The sequence below is a fragment of the Hypomesus nipponensis genome, chromosome 18 (genome assembly GCF_054491055.1).
Source record: "Hypomesus nipponensis isolate SF chromosome 18, ASM5449105v1, whole genome shotgun sequence".
Lineage (NCBI taxonomy): Eukaryota > Metazoa > Chordata > Actinopteri > Osmeriformes > Osmeridae > Hypomesus > Hypomesus nipponensis.
In genome coordinates this window covers 15,585,276-15,600,254 of record NC_140378.1, presented here as the reverse complement: position 1 = coordinate 15,600,254, position 14,979 = coordinate 15,585,276, and the positions used below count along the sequence as shown (strand labels likewise).

At 44.6% G+C, this 14,979-nt stretch overlaps 2 protein-coding genes across 6 annotated transcripts; one reads left to right on the top strand and one right to left on the bottom strand.

The window, feature by feature from the left end:
- Positions 1-24: 24 nt before the first annotated feature.
- LOC146252377 (ER membrane protein complex subunit 3) lies at positions 25-4,029 on the top strand. Of its 3 annotated transcripts, none has more exons than XM_084680642.1 (9): positions 25-117; positions 635-828; positions 1,144-1,201; positions 1,291-1,384; positions 1,611-1,715; positions 1,848-1,929; positions 2,603-2,682; positions 2,767-2,849; positions 3,053-4,029. In XM_084680642.1, the coding sequence occupies exons 2-9, from the start codon at positions 674-676 to the stop codon at positions 3,179-3,181; spliced, it is 786 nt and encodes a 261-aa protein (XP_084536768.1). In that variant the 5' UTR covers positions 25-117; positions 635-673; the 3' UTR covers positions 3,182-4,029. The 3 variants fall into 3 exon arrangements, with proteins under 3 accessions (XP_084536768.1, XP_084536769.1, XP_084536770.1); XM_084680643.1 differs by having other exon boundaries at positions 44-98; XM_084680644.1 differs by lacking the exon at positions 25-117 and adding an exon at positions 170-417.
- Positions 4,030-5,131: 1,102 nt separating this feature from the next.
- Positions 5,132-14,512, bottom strand: usp11 (ubiquitin specific peptidase 11). 3 transcript variants are annotated; one of them, XM_084680366.1, is made up of 21 exons: positions 14,313-14,512; positions 12,811-12,920; positions 12,515-12,645; positions 12,248-12,386; positions 11,917-12,062; positions 11,674-11,735; positions 11,227-11,326; positions 10,806-10,979; positions 10,550-10,708; positions 10,106-10,330; positions 9,916-9,999; positions 9,711-9,805; positions 9,426-9,632; positions 9,159-9,283; positions 8,281-8,955; positions 8,131-8,201; positions 7,906-8,018; positions 7,513-7,662; positions 7,215-7,330; positions 7,031-7,119; positions 5,132-6,780 (listed from the first exon to the last, which is right to left on the bottom strand). In XM_084680366.1, exons 1-21 carry the CDS (start codon positions 14,420-14,422, stop codon positions 6,604-6,606), a joined length of 3,258 nt encoding a protein of 1,085 aa, XP_084536492.1. In that variant the 5' UTR covers positions 14,423-14,512; the 3' UTR covers positions 5,132-6,603. The 3 variants fall into 3 exon arrangements, with proteins under 3 accessions (XP_084536492.1, XP_084536493.1, XP_084536494.1); XM_084680367.1 differs by having other exon boundaries at positions 8,281-8,952; XM_084680368.1 differs by having other exon boundaries at positions 12,248-12,365.
- Between the last annotated feature and the right edge of the window lie 467 nt (positions 14,513-14,979).

Genomic DNA, 14,979 nt, shown 5'->3' with positions numbered 1-14,979 from the left:
ACCGGAAACGTCGTCCTAGTCCCTCCTCTTCTTCTGCGCTAAATAACCTTTACTTTTTGGGAATGGAGATGGTTGAATATCAGTAACTTGATATATAGGTAGCTATCCCGATTTCTTGTAAGTAAATTACTATATTAGACAGCACTCTGTTACAATATTTATATTTTTGTTAAAGTGACACCAGAGGTCAAATCGCAATTTAATTCCGAGGTTAAAGGGTAGTGAGCAAGCCTATTCGAAAATAGCTCTGGCTCGAAACGTGTAGCATAGTCTAGTAAACCAGCCATTGCATGAGCATCTCATTTATCTGTTTGTAAACTGCCAAATACATTTCACAGTTGTAGAGTAAAGAAAACTTGATATCACCTTAAGCATTAATGTTTAGCTGTTTGGAAGACAGACTTGTCCAAAAGTACAGTAAGTCTGTAGTCACAAACTACTCTACACACCACACGGCTCTGGTTCACGTCGTCGACAGCTAGCTATTTACATCACAGGAAGTATGAACCTGTCGTCTTGACTCGAGGGCCGTTTATTTTATTTTATCAAGAGATATGCGAAGCTGTCCGTTTGTCGACATAGTCAAGCAGTTAGCCGTTTATTGTTTTCAAGTGTGCTTCTCTCCACTTCCCAGAATTTCTCTGGTATCAGATATTAAACCAGAGAGGGCAGAATGGCTGGCCCAGAGTTGTTACTGGACTCCAGTATCCGAATGTGGGTGGTCTTACCCATAGTGTTCATCACTTTCTTTGTTGGAATTATACGGCACTACGTCACCCAACTTCTGCACAGCGACAAGAAAGTAGATTTGGAGCAAGTGTCTGACAGGTGAGTTTGTCACGTGGGTGTTTCTGTTATTGCAATACAGGATATGGTGATAGACTCGTTATCAAAATGTTTGCCTTTTTCTTGAGACAAATCACACTCACCTCAACTTTTGTAGACCTAAAATGATTGACTAGTAGGCACTACAGCAGGGTTGATGATTAAAGCTTCACAGTATTCAGTTGCCAAATAGGCTTTGCAGAAACCAACTTGAAATCTTAACTAAACACACTTTTATGGATTAACATAAGTGCAGACATTGTAAATAAATACATATTTTTTTATATATTTTTTTAATATACAACCTTACCTACATAGCCAGGTGCTTCTGCGCAGCCGAATCCTGAGAGAAAATGGAAAGTACATTCCCAAACAGGCAAGACTCTTCATTGTATTATTACAAACTGTTAGGACAGCTGTGTGTGTCATGTCAGAGGATAACTGTCTCCTGTCCTCTATCTGCAGTCATTTGCCATGAGGAAGCATTACTTTAATGATGCAGAGACTGGCTTTTTCAAAAAGGTCAAGAGAAAGGTTGTTCCCAAGAACCCAATGACAGGTGAGCAGTGGGACCCCAGCACCTTCACAGTGTCCTGTATCTCACATCAGACAGGAGATGAGTATATCTCTCTCTCCTCTGCTCTCTAACCTTCCCTGAGTTGTATGCTCATGGTCTCTCTCAACATGTTTTCCTCTGTCCTCTCTGTCTTCTGTCTTGACAGACCCCCCCCCCCCCCTCCTCTATTTTGTCCTGACAGATCCTCTCTTCTCATCCTCTCTTTCAGATACCAGCATGCTGACAGACATGATGAAGGGGAATCTAACCAACGTGCTTCCTATGATTGTGATTGGAGGATGGATCAACTGGGCATTCTCTGGCTTCGTCACCAGTAAGTTTCCTTGACCTTAAGCGGTGGAAACGGTGATTACCCGGAAGCATCACAGAGGAGCAGGCTCAACATGTACCAGAGCTGCCATATGTGTGTGGGTGCACAAGATGATACTTTGTTTTCTTTCTTAAGCCAAGGTTCCTTTTCCCCTGACCCTGAGGTTCAAGCCCATGCTCCAGAGAGGGATAGAGCTGCTTTCTCTGGATGCCTCATGGTACGCCAACACAATATGCAAGCACATGCAGTTCCCAGTAACACACAAGTTACAGTAATGGTTTTAGTTCACACAAACACTGCAGATAGGGGGGGACACAGTATAAAGCATGGATGTTACAGGATTTGAAAGTGAGAAGAAAGGTCAAATTAGGTGTTCTGTTAATGAGTAATGTAAACTAAGGATGTCACACAAGCCAGTACTTTTGGTGTAATTTGATGGCAAATAAAAACATTTCAGAATGACACATTTTAGTCAACAGCAAGAGTAAAGATGGGTTATAATAAGACCAATAACAAACAAAATACTTCATTGCGAAAATCTCAATAATAGATGGATCTAATTCAGCCATTTGGGGCTGTCATCCTGACTTGGATAAAAAGAAACAATTGCATGTGGTTATAAAAATATTATATTTTGCCTCCTCCTGTGTCTAATAACGATGTGTTTCCTTCTGCATATTGCATAGTTTAATGTCTGACTGTGCGCATGCAATTTGTGTGAGGTAACCCAGCATCTCTGTAGGTGACTTGCTCCACCAACTCTGCTCACTCTATTACGGGAACGTCAGGGCAGTGACAGCCCTGTATTGAAATGAAAATATACAATAAGTTTAGAAATTTGGTAATGCAACATCCGTAATGCAAGCTGTGGTTGTTTTGCTTGTTAACAGGGTAAGCTCAGCATCCTGGTATTTCCTCAATGTGTTTGGCCTGAGGAGTATGTACAGCCTCATACTGGGACAGGACAATGGTGAGTCACAGTAACTCCCTCTCTTTCCTTTAGTCTCTCCTCCTCCTCTTCCTCCATGTTAATCTGTTTTTTTTTTCCCTCCAGCTGCTGACCAGTCCAGAATCATGCAGGATCAGATGACAGGCGCAGCCATGGCGATGCCCCCTGACCCCAACAAAGCGTTCAAGGTGAGAAGCATCACCTCACGTGATCTGATCATGAGTTCAGATGGCCATGGTGTTAGTTGTATCAGGGTAGGTTTCTTATGGGGTTAGTTGTATCAGGTAAGGTTTTTTGGGTTAGTTGGTGAAGATGAAGTCTTTCTTTGATTACCTGTCTGTTTCCTTGTCCTCTAACTCTATGGTCTGCACACGTTATGATTGTCTGACAGAGTGAGTGGGAGGCGCTGGAAATTGTGGAACACAAGTGGGCCTTAGAGAACGTGGAGGAAGAGCTGATGTCACGGGATCTCAACTTTGGTGGATTCTTCAGCCAGGAGTTGAAATCCACCATGTTCTGATACTGAGTCTCTAACTGGTCATCTACGGGGGGTTCTAATGCCACTGAACTCTACTGCTGCCCTAGACCCCCTGTCTATTATACAGTGTATCCTCATGGTCATTACAGAGCTGGTTGTAAAAATGTCTTAATGGTCGTTGTGATACCATGACCATCTTTTTTTGCCTAAGATGATTTAAGTATTATACCGTTCAACTGGTTTATTTGTTATTTTTATCTAAAATGTTTGACAATTTAAACTCTACTGCCTACCTGATTTTTGCCTTGTTTTCAAGATTAAGCGCTTATGAGAGGAATGAAGAAGCATGTGTCTCTGCTTTATTACTCTGCTGTTTTGAGCCTTACTATGAATGCTAATTGAAATCATAGCTAGTGACTTGAACTTTTGACATTATAGTTCTCTCTTTATTTAGAATGTCTGTTTGGTTTGTTTGATTTTGGATATAAATGTGCTGTCCTCTTTGCACGTCTTTGTTCTTAAGCAGCTTGTATAATTATCACAAGTATTGTACATGTAAGATGAATGAACACCGTCTCTTCTTTGATATTGTCTGAATTACTTGTGTTCATTTTGATTAAGGACATCCTTGATTAGATACATTCAGATTTCCTGCTACAATACTTCAGACTCTTCCTTCTTCTATCTGCTATTTCTTCTTCCTCCTCTGGACAACTAACTACGTTTCCCACTTTTTATCACTGTCATGCCCTAAATACTGACCAGCTTTGTAAAGTGGAAGAGATACTGCCTTTCAAGTCCAGCTTTGTGCCAGGAAAGAGAACCCATGTTATCTACACCATCTTGTTTGCCTGTGGTAACTTTTAAATAAAGGATCTTATTTGTCCCTTCTTGAGGTTTTGTGGATTTTTGCAAAATTGTTTTGATTATCAAACAAATGAGACATGATTAAAAACAAAGATAGTTCAACTTCTTTATTTCACATGTTCAGTTGCAAAGCAGCAGTTTTCATCACAAAGTGTCAAAGCCACCTTGAACAAGAGAAGGAAGATGATGCATGTGTAAAATGTCTATCCAGTGTATCTCAAAGGCCATTTTCCTGTTCAATAGCTTTCTTTATTGTTCAGTAGATATCGATGTGTGTGGGGAGTGGACTAACTAGCAGCCCTGCTTTCTGGAACCCTCCTGGTGACAGTAGCAGTGATTCACTATTTAAGATAAATTAATTGACCTGTCAATCAATTCTCATATCAAATTAAAATACCAACCAATCAGTAGATCAGGTATCACAGAATATTTCAAACAGCTGGCATGGAACAATCTCCCTGGCCTCTCAATAGTAATTGACAGAAAATCATTTCAGATTGGGCAGTTGTTTGTAAGTCCACGGTGCTACAATGAACAATAGACCCCATGCTAGTGCACTGATAATACAAAGCAAGCTCGAGAGTAATACAAAATTGTGCCTGTATATATATTTCTGTACCAGTGTAAGTAATAAGAGTACAAGATTGTCATTCCTCAGGTCATCAGTTTGAACGAGGCTAGTACAAACCTAAGTAGATATGGTAGTGCAATAGTCAAATTTAATTGTCTATACCATACTACTGTGTCTAGCATTCCGCACTGTTCTGTTCATGAGTAGTTCAGCTTTTATGGTCTGGCTCAACACTTTGTCAACGTCTCCTTCCTTCAACCATTAATTTGGAAATCACAGATTTGTTAAGACTGGATTGCAAAAGGCTGTGTTGGGAAATACCGGCTTTCACCTATAAAATCATGTTAAACCAGGAATTACTGTAAGCAGAGGAAGAAAGAGGCATTTTGGTCTGCCAAACATCCTCTGTATATCCTGATAGTTCACAATTACAAAGATTGAGATTATGCAGTCAGGAGGAATGTTGTGTAAAAGTGTAAAATCTATCTCATGCCTATAATCATCATAATCATTTATTAATATCAAAAGATGTGTACAATACAAAAATTTATTACATTTATTACAATACAAAAATACTGTACAGATGGGCTTTTTAAAATCATCAAGAGCTCTTCCCAGAAAGTACTTATCTGTAGCTCTGGATTTTGAAATTGCACAGAGTAAAAGAAAGAAAAAGGAAAATAATTGTATCTTAATTGTAATGTGTATTTGATCCACTCCCCAGAACAAGAATAACATTTCCATTTGAATCTGAAAAAATAGGCATCTGTTAATATGCTGAAACAATCAATATTTCCTCAGTATAACTGCTATAACAGTGAAAAAGCAGTAAAAATACATGGAAGACCTCCAGAATTAAGTGGTGTGTGTGTGTGTGTGCGCGCGCATCTAAGTGGTCAAACTCGTAAAGGCTCTGATAAATCAATTAAAAAATAAATAAACAGATCAATCAAGACAAAAACAAATGATAAACAAAGCTATAATTGTGTAAGCTTCAATCAATCTATCCTGTATCCTCTCCAATAGTATTGTCCGGAGCTCTCCTTTACCTTCTGTTTAAAGCACATTGCAGCACTGAATTTTCAGGTGATACATCGGTTTCTGATAACCCCAACCTCTTTATTACAATCTACTAACACTTCAGGACCTGTGACGTGAAAACAGGGGTATAATGTCATGTTGATTCTAGCATTCTAGACACACAGAGACCAGTAGAAGTCCTGATCCAGCCGAACTAGGGCCCCTTTGAATGATCTAAAAATGCTGCCTTACTTCCTTACTTCAATCCTTTAGGTAAGTCTCTGATCAATAATGTCTGGGTGTGTGGAAACATGTGCTTCACAGCTGTCACCAACCCAGTCATGTCAGATCAGTGATTTCTCTAAGTAACGGAAGAAGAAAGGTTGAAATTGACAGGTACATACATCTAATTGTAGCCTGTCTGCCTGGTCTCAGCACTAATAGCCTTATACAGTATAGTATGTCTTCACATGACTGGAATTTACCATCTGCCTTGACAGGCTGTTCTGAAGTTGTTAGTCAAGCAACCGACACCAGGTTCTGTCACAACAGTTACGCAAATTCACTCCATCAGCATTTATGTGTTGAGAAACAGAAGCATAAACATCATCCCCCTCTCGCTTCCTCCTCAGCCTGAGATACTCGCCCCTGCCTCTCTCTCCCCCATCCATCTACTAACTCACTCTCTTCCCTCTCTCTCTTTATTTCTCTTCCATCTATCTACTAAGCCTCTCTCTTCCCTCTCTCTCTCTCTCTTTATTTTTCTTCCCTCTATCTACTAAGCCTCTCTCTCTCTTCCTCTCTTTATTTCTTCCCCATCTATCTACTAAGCCTCTCTCTTGGTTCTCAGAAGCAGAGGCAGAGGGCTTCAAGTGTTTTTGGAATAGAAAAAGCGAAACGAAAAAAAAAAAATCTATATAAAAACCGAAAAGACCCAGCAACTTGAAGAAGGGAAGGAAAAAAATGGATAACCTCAGCCCCCCCCCCTCCCCCAAAATAATCAGCTTCAGTCAGTTTCCATAGTGACACAGGGCGTGGCTCCGTCCGTGCTGTAATGCTTAGTGGAAGTGACATCATTAGCAGCCTGGGTGGGGGAGGCGGCGCCATCGTCGGTAGGTGCAGGGAGGGTGGGCTGGCGGATCTTGTCCTGTCGCTGGTAGAACAGGAGGTAGGCAGCGTTGGTCTGGTAGGGAGGCAGAGCAGTGTTAGACAGCATCGGATGATGACATCGGATGATGTAATTCTTCCCTCCCTCTCAACAGCCATGCAGTCTCTACATCTGATCTTGTGTTGTACAGTATCAGCTTGCACCTCCAGTGTCGGGGATTCGATTCCCACCCAGACTGTGTTTGCCTGCGGACTAGATACTTTCTGGCTGCCAGTTGCTTTGTGCCAATGAGGCATCATGATGACATGATGAATAAGAGACTCACCACTATCTGTTCCTCCCGGGCGTAGGTCACCTTGCTGTCGTCAAAGTAGTACCACTGTCCATTGTCCTTGTTCTTAGCATAGCTGGTGTCTGGAGAAAGGTGGAGGTCAGCCTTTACTATTCTCTTTACTGATAGTTTAACCTGAAGCGGTTGGTATGACCTGATCTATTAATATCAATCTTACAATGTCCATCTCTGAGTCCTCCATAGTGATTGGACACAGCAATGAGGTCGTAGCAACTGGGAGGCTCCCCAAGGCTCAGGCTCTTCCTCAGCAGACTGCCAGAGAAGTCCAGGTGTCTGGAGCACACAACAATTGCCACCAATTATTAATCAGTATCAATACATGGGACAATGGGATGACTGATCAACTAACAAACCAAAATTCCACTCATCATTATTATTTCTTTTTGCACATGAACAGATGATGCCAGCTCAAAAAACAAGCCCCACTGGATCTAGCACCAGTAGCAAGGCCATACCTGAGGGGGAAGTCTACTATGATGTCCAGCTTCTCTCTGGAGTACTTGGTGTAGGAGAAGCGCTTGAGGTGGATGATGAGAACCTCCGGTAGCGACCACAGATCCAGCTTCTTAGTGGCCAGCTGGTGCTTCTTACACTGGGGGCAGTACCTGCAGTGCACAGCCACACGGTTTGAACACACAAGCATTCTAATGCTAATTAAAGTCTATTCAAATGATCTTTGTTGATCCTGAAGGAAATGCAAAGTTCAGGCAATGGAGAGTACAGTTACAATCACAATAAACAAAGTCGTAAAAAACGGAGGTAACAAATATTCGATGGGGGACGAAGGTGCTCAAGGTGTATGTGTGTGTGTGCGTGGGTACGCGCGTGTGTGCGTGAGGCATCCACACCATGGGTTCTCCTCCTCCAGGGTCTCCACAGTGGTGAATAGGGCGATGCACTCCTGCAGCTGCACCCTGGTCTGCTGCTGGGACACCTCCATACTGCTGTGCTTCACATATTTCTGGAGGAACGGGAGGGAGTCAGTCCAACACGTTCACCCGACACTCCGAGGTGCGGAGTGTCATCCTTTGTGTTTTAAAGACATAGCGAGAGTGTAAGCTACAGACATTCACCTCTGCCTCATTCTCGTTGTAAAACTTCTTCTTCATGTCCGGGTCCCAGTCAATAGCCACATAGGGTTGGGCTGAGGACAAGAGACATATAGGCGTTTCAGTCCACATATAACAGATCACTCTGCCTACAGTGTATGTGTTCACTCTTACAGCTGAAAGAGAAGGCTGTGCCGCCCTCTCCCATCCCTCTCTCCGTGGTGCCATTAGAGTTGACTGCCTGGATGGAGAAGAGCGGCTTCCTGCGTTTGGATTGGCAGGTCTTCCTCTTTTGCCTCTGGTTAGAACTGCCAGGACACGCCTCCTTCTCTTCTGTCTCCTCAACATCTGAAGTCTCCGTGGGCTGCTGGGATGCCCCCTGGAGGCCGTCTACTAGTGCTGCAGCACCCGCGTTAGCATTACCGCAAGCGCCCAAACTGCTATTATTCAAGGTTGTAGCGCTAGCATTAAAGTTGGCATTAGTAGTGGTGCTGTTGTAGACACTACCATTACCATTGTCTGCAGAATAGACATTGGAATTTTCATTTCCAGTGGCATTAGCATCATCACTGCCATTTCCACAGGCTATAGCGACAGCATTGAAGCTAGCATTAGCGGTAATGTTAGCATTAGCATTGGTAGAGTCGCTGCAGGAGGCAGGGTGGTTGTCTTCTGCCCCGGCCCCGCTACTGGCTGGCTCTGTATGGGCGTGGTCAAGCTGAGGAGGGATGGGGACAGGGCGGGGCTGGTTTGTGGTGGAGCTGTCTGCTGGGATGTCGCCCTGTCCACCATCACAGCATGGGTCTCTCTGGGAGGGGCCTGCTGCCTCAGAGTCCTCCTCACCGTCTTCTGGGAACAGAGAGACAAAGCTTATGTCAGAACTTTCACTGTTAGGTGGAATGGTATTGAACAGGGTCAACACTACTCACACTCAAGACAATCACCATGTTGTAAGGAACAATACAGGCAGTAGGTCATTCTAGAACCTTTCACTGACTGACAAGCAAGAGAAGGACTACAGATTTGACAAAAAGAGATATTGGATCAAATACCGTCGCTCACGCCGTTGGTCTGGGTCTTGTATTCCTCCTCCTCCTCTTCCTCATCTTCCTCCTCTCCACCCTCCTCATCCTCTTCCTCCACCTCCTCCGAGGGGTCGGGGGGGCGCACGTAGCGTCTACAGAAACACCGGCAGGCGTTCAGGGTTACGTACAAGGTTACATGGACTCACAAATGAGCCCATTGCTGCCGTGTTTGGTTGTATATCGCTGACTGCAGCAGTGACACAGTCTTGTGTTAGTGTAGTGAAGCCGACTCACGCCAGCCTCTGCAGGAAGAGGAGGTAGAGGGCGTCGCGGGTGCACTGGCTGCGCGGCACTGCCAAGAGGAGGGGGTGACCGAACAGGCAGGTGCCGTAGCTGCTGCTGCCTGAGCCGTAGTCCCTGTAGTGGGACCTCTCACGCAGGTAGAGGGCCAGGACCACCTCCTCACCATCCTCTTCCACCGAGCCGCTGTTCAGCTCATACCTGAAACAACACACACACACACGTTACAGACACCATCTCCTCTCCATCTGTCTCCTCGTAAACAGAAGGCTGCCGTACACAAAGATGTCGTCTCGGTCCAGGATGCAGCTGAGAGACTCGTCGGCGTGGTAGATCTTGTAGAAGCGGTGGTTAAACACGTCTGCTACCACCATCTAGAACACACGCACAGAGATAGAAGGAGGGGTGCTCGGTGCTAGTTACACTAGGACTGTATGCGTTTGGATTGTTTATTTCTTCAATGCTTGCCAGGGCCGGAACTCACGTGATTGGCCGGGACATTGGTCATCTGGGAGAGGGTGGAACACAGGTCTGACACCTTACCAGCCTTGGGCACCACGAGGCGATGCTGGGGAGACACACACACACACATTACAATCAGTCACTTGGCTAACCAGCCGGGTCTGTAAGACTCATGATCAGGATGATCAGTGTGTGGTGCTGGATCATACTACCTGGACAGGCTTGGCCTCTGGGTCCAAAGAGACAAAGAAGACCTCCATGACCCTATCCTTGCTGACGGGCAGCGGCACACTCAGGTAGCAAAAGGGGTCGAAGGTCACAGACACCTTGTGGCATTCGGGGCACACCAGCGTGGACTTGAACAGGCCGTGGAACGTGTCCACGATCACAGAGTCGTTCCGCCGCCGGTGGTTCCGCCACGCCTCCTCTGCTACTTCCTGGAGCAGCAGGGATGGTCAGGGGTATTTCTTTAAGAAACAAAACCTGTTTCCCTGGTCTAAAATGCTTTGAGAAGATAAAAGTGTGAGCTCATTTACATAGCAATCAGCAATCTAGCGATTTCCCTTAAAAATAAATCAACTGGAAACAAAGGTGCCTCCCCTGCATTCTAGTCAGGCAGGCCAGTCGTACAGATGTGTGTCGACAAACAGGCCCACCTGGTCTGGCCTCCCGTCTGCATCCCTCAGCTCGATGTACTCCTTGTTTTTGACGCGGTTCAGGTCCTCGTGCAGGCCGTCCAACAGGAAGGAGAGCAGCTCCTGAGAGTCATGCTGCTGGTAGCCCAGGAACTGGGAGGCAAAGTGGCCTACTTTGGTCTGCACACGCACGCACACGCACGCACACACATGAATATTTGTCCTTACAAGGACAAGCCCGGCGGATATGAAAGTGTGGCATCGGTCTCCCTCTGACCTTGAAGATGCGCGGCACCACGGAGTAGTGTCTGCCAGACCACATCTGCTTGATGACATCAGCGTAGGCCTCCGCTATCTCCCCCTTCATACCCAGAGGGTTGGTGAAGTTCAGCTCCTCCAGGTAGGAGCTCAGCAGGAAGTACTCCGTCAGAGGAGGAGTGTTGCTCAGGCACTGCACACACAAATGAACAAACATACACATGCACGCGTGGAAAGGTCTTATTTATCATGTTCTCTAGGAGCGTGTGTCAAGTGTTCATTTTGACACATTCTTGGATTTGGAGATACTATCAAGTTGACTAAATGTGTTGTCAATTTCAACAAACTATGCAATTTGTCATTCAGTATTTTCTCTTTAACAATTAACACAAACTTTTTGGCATTGCTGTATGGTCCTAGGTGTAATAGCACAGACCGACCTGCAGGGCAGAGTTCATGAAGCAGGTGTTTCCAAGGTTGGTGAGACCACACACCCCTGGCTGGCCCCGGTAGGAATCCTGCTCCTCCACAGAGTTCCTCCTGAGAAGACACACACACACACACACACACGTACACACAAGAATTCATTTAACAAAAAGATGACGGAAGATTAAAACAGGGTTAGTTAATTCCACATTAGAATGATCCAAAGCGACTTGTGTGCCGGATGTCCATAAAAGAGTTCAGAGGTCAAGCCTGGGGGAGAGAACATTACTCTTCATGGGTGGTGGAGTAACATTGGGAATGGTTTCTTTTGGTGATGGTAGGTGCTGTGATGCTGCTAGTCAAGACATTCTCGTTCAAGACTGGGAGCTATTTTAACACTCCACGCTTTGAGTGTGGAAGGGATGTAAGGGAGAGAGCAGGTAGGAATAACTGGCCCTTACATGATCTGTGGTCTGGAACTAGGCCAGGTCCCATCCGCATTCCTCATCTCCATTATCACCGTCTGTGAAGCAAGCACAGCAGGTTTCAACAAGAAAAAAGCGGCATGTTCAGACACATACAAAGCCAGCACTTATCACTGCATCCCTAGAGAAGAGGGGGGGGGTTGTGTGAGTTTATCTGCTTCTGACAGCTGTGGTGTGACGGTGAAAGTGTGTGTGCATGTGTGCGTGCGACAGGCCTACCATGTTAGAGCTGAGGCAGGAGTCCAGCACGCTCACATGCACGTTCCTGAGCCTCTCACAGCTGGTGTCAGAACTCTTCATCCACAGCCGGGTCTCCGCCCCCTCCGCTACCTCAAACTGATGTTGCATCTTTTTCTGGATGGTGTCTGCAGAGACACGCACGCCAAAACACATACATCCAAATGCATCGTGGTAAGGACTTTATGAAAACTCTTTATCTAGGTCGAAAGCACTGACCATTTGACTCAACACTACATAACACAAACCATACTTTGAAATGACCTCCACATACAAACGGAAACACACGTGCGGGTTAACCAAAGATACATACGTATGTGGTCTGCACGGCTGAACTGTGCCGTGATGACATTCTCCATGTTGCTATGGAGACACAGGAAGATCTCGATAGGGTACACCTCCACCTTCAGAGTGCTGGGAAGATCTACAACCTGGAACACATACATACGAATCTACAGGAGACACACTCTCGTACCCATTGGTTGTTCCAAACAGCCAAACAGTATTTACTATGAGGGCAGAGAAGAAGACACAAGCATCTGACTTTCCGGTTAGGGTCGGCAGCAAGCTGGGGTTTTACCTTGCGTTCCAGAGGAGGCTGCTCGTCCACTAGGCCGTACCAGGTCAGCAGCTTGTGCCAGGCCTCAGCAGGGACCAATACAAAGTCCTCGTTTTCCACCAGACGTTCCTTCAGGTGGTACGAGTCCTGATCTGAGAGAACCAGCAGACCAAACACGATGTAACGTCACATTTGCTGAGGTTGGTCTCTTTGGTGAGGGTGTATGTCTAGATATCCACTTTGTTAAATGAACATTTTAAATTTGGAATATCTAAATCTCAAAGTACAGTGTGTGTGTGTGGGGGGGTGATACTCACCCTCAAATAGCTCTGTGTTATCAATCTGTCCAGGGAAGGAGGAGGAGTTCTGGTCTCCAGTCTCCACATACTCCTTCCACTGCTCATACCAGCGCGTCTCCACCAGGTACCTGAGTCAGACCATGGAATCCAGTTAAACACCACAACAAACTAACATAGGGTGTATACTGTCACCCTGTCAACAGGCATAGCTGGCATTCCCAAAGGGTTTAGGAGCCAGCTAGCATGACAATAAATGCATAACATAAAGTCTGAAAAGCAATGTTATCATGGCCACATTAGATTAAGGCATTTTATTCTGATCAGTTAATAGTCTCTTCACACTTAGGAGCAAATATGAGTGTTTCCTAAACATTCGTTTAATGACTGTTTGAAAACGCATCCACAGTTAACACCTGCCTGAATAACATATCAGTCACTGAGATGTATTTATGTGGTGATGATAAGCACAATCTAATTATAAGAACCCGTTCCTGCCAACACAAAAACAAAACTGTGATGAGAAATGGAAAGATCATGTTTCAGATGGGTCATATTTGATTTGCTACTTAGCTAAGTTAGCAGTAGCTATGTTGTGCTTTTCTAAAGCTAGGGGGCAGCTTGAAAACCTCACAAGAGACTCTTTGGCAAACTAATATCGTTTAATTAGAAATCAAAGGTATGTGCTGCCAAAACACTGACACAACCTTTTCATGAAGTTAATTATAAAATCCCGTTCCTGCCTACACAAAAACGAAACTGTGATGAGAAATCGAAAGAACATGTTTCAGATAGGTCATACTAGTATTGCTACTTAGCTAAGTTAGCAGTAGCTATGTTATGCATTTCTAAAGCGAGGGGGTAGCTAGAAAACCTCACAAGAGACTCTTTGGCAAAATAATATTGTTAATTAGATATGTGCTGCCAAAACACTGACACTATCTTCTCATGACGTTAGCAAGCAAGCTATTTAGCATAGCTAGCCTATGTCGTTAGCATACAGGCTAGATGCTAACGGCCCTTAGCCGTAGTAATGTACAGTCGTCTAACCAGCTACCAATCCACTGGTACGGAGTAAACACTCCTCAAATGACTGCCACCACAAGATGAGGACATACTGGCTACATAATTATCGAGGTGGGTAAGGAAAGTAAGGCACCTTCCTGGGCACAACGTGGGTACTATAGCTAGTTTTAGTCGAGCCAGCTGGCTGGTTCGGTGACGATACTAGCTCAAATGAGATCGAAAGTAATACCGTAGCTAGCTAGCGCAAGCCTGCTAGCTACTTTGCTAACGTTAGGCTAGCTATCGAGCTAAAAACAACACAGTTAGTGAGCTGGCTCCTGCACGCCGTTTTCACTGAACATTGAACGGTGTATCAATAACATGTCAGTAAATTGCATAAATACAAAGACGTTTAAGAAGTAAAGTTAACAAAACAACTCATATCAATGAGCTGTCATTTTGATGTCTGTGCCGTGGGTCAGTGTGTGTGGGTGTCAGTTCAGGGCGGTAAGTCTCACCAACTGTCCCCGGAGCGCAGTTCATGTTCCTGAAGAAGAGACTCGATTTCTGTGCGTTGGGTTTCTAATCCAGGAGGTTCCGTGACCACGGCTGGTGTTGTGGTGGTCATGGTAACTCATAAATATCCGAATTATGCGATAGAAACACTGAAGACAACCGCAGCATAGATTCAGCGATAAAGAAACCGGACAGTGAGATGGTTCAGGAAGTAGGAAGTGTTTTGTTGGTGACAACATCCTTGCAAGGAAAAGGACGTGACGTGCATGTCGCTAATGTGGTTTCTTGAGAGAATCTAAGGGAAAGGCACTGAACACAATTGTAAGTAAGGTAACAGCAAAAAGTTACAATTTATATAGCTATGGTCATGACTAATTACTTGTTGGAAGGTTCGTATCCTAGCTTGAAGACTGCTCTATGAGCATGTGGACAAAACTGTCATTACTCCTCAAGATATCCCATTGATTATATTTAAGCAGATGACAGCAACAGACATTTTACTTTTAAATAATTTATATTTTAAACGGATAGTCTACCACACAGAACACATACATTTTCTACTTGAGACCCTACCAACCACTAGATGGCATTAAACCCAAAGCTGTAGACAGGCCCATAAAACTGTAAAGCTCAACCTGCTCTCCCTCACGTTTTTGACTGATTGCTTAA

Bases quoted from the DNA above. Each gene is read 5' to 3' on its own strand.
- LOC146252377 (XM_084680642.1), top strand. From the start codon at position 674: ATGGCTGGCCCAGAGTTGTTACTGGACTCCAGTATCCGAATGTGGGTG. The intron at 829-1,143 runs GTGAGTTTGTCA...TTACCTACATAG, and splicing joins TTGGAGCAAGTGTCTGACAG to CCAGGTGCTTCTGCGCAGCC. The intron at 1,716-1,847 runs GTAAGTTTCCTT...TTCTTTCTTAAG, and splicing joins ATTCTCTGGCTTCGTCACCA to CCAAGGTTCCTTTTCCCCTG.
- usp11 (XM_084680366.1), bottom strand. From the start codon at position 14,422: ATGACCACCACAACACCAGCCGTGGTCACGGAACCTCCTGGATTAGAA. The intron at 10,709-10,805 runs GTCAGAGGGAGA...GTGCGTGTGCAG, and splicing joins TGGTGCCGCGCATCTTCAAG to ACCAAAGTAGGCCACTTTGC. The intron at 9,633-9,710 runs GTACGGCAGCCT...GTGTTGTTTCAG, and splicing joins GACCGAGACGACATCTTTGT to GTATGAGCTGAACAGCGGCT.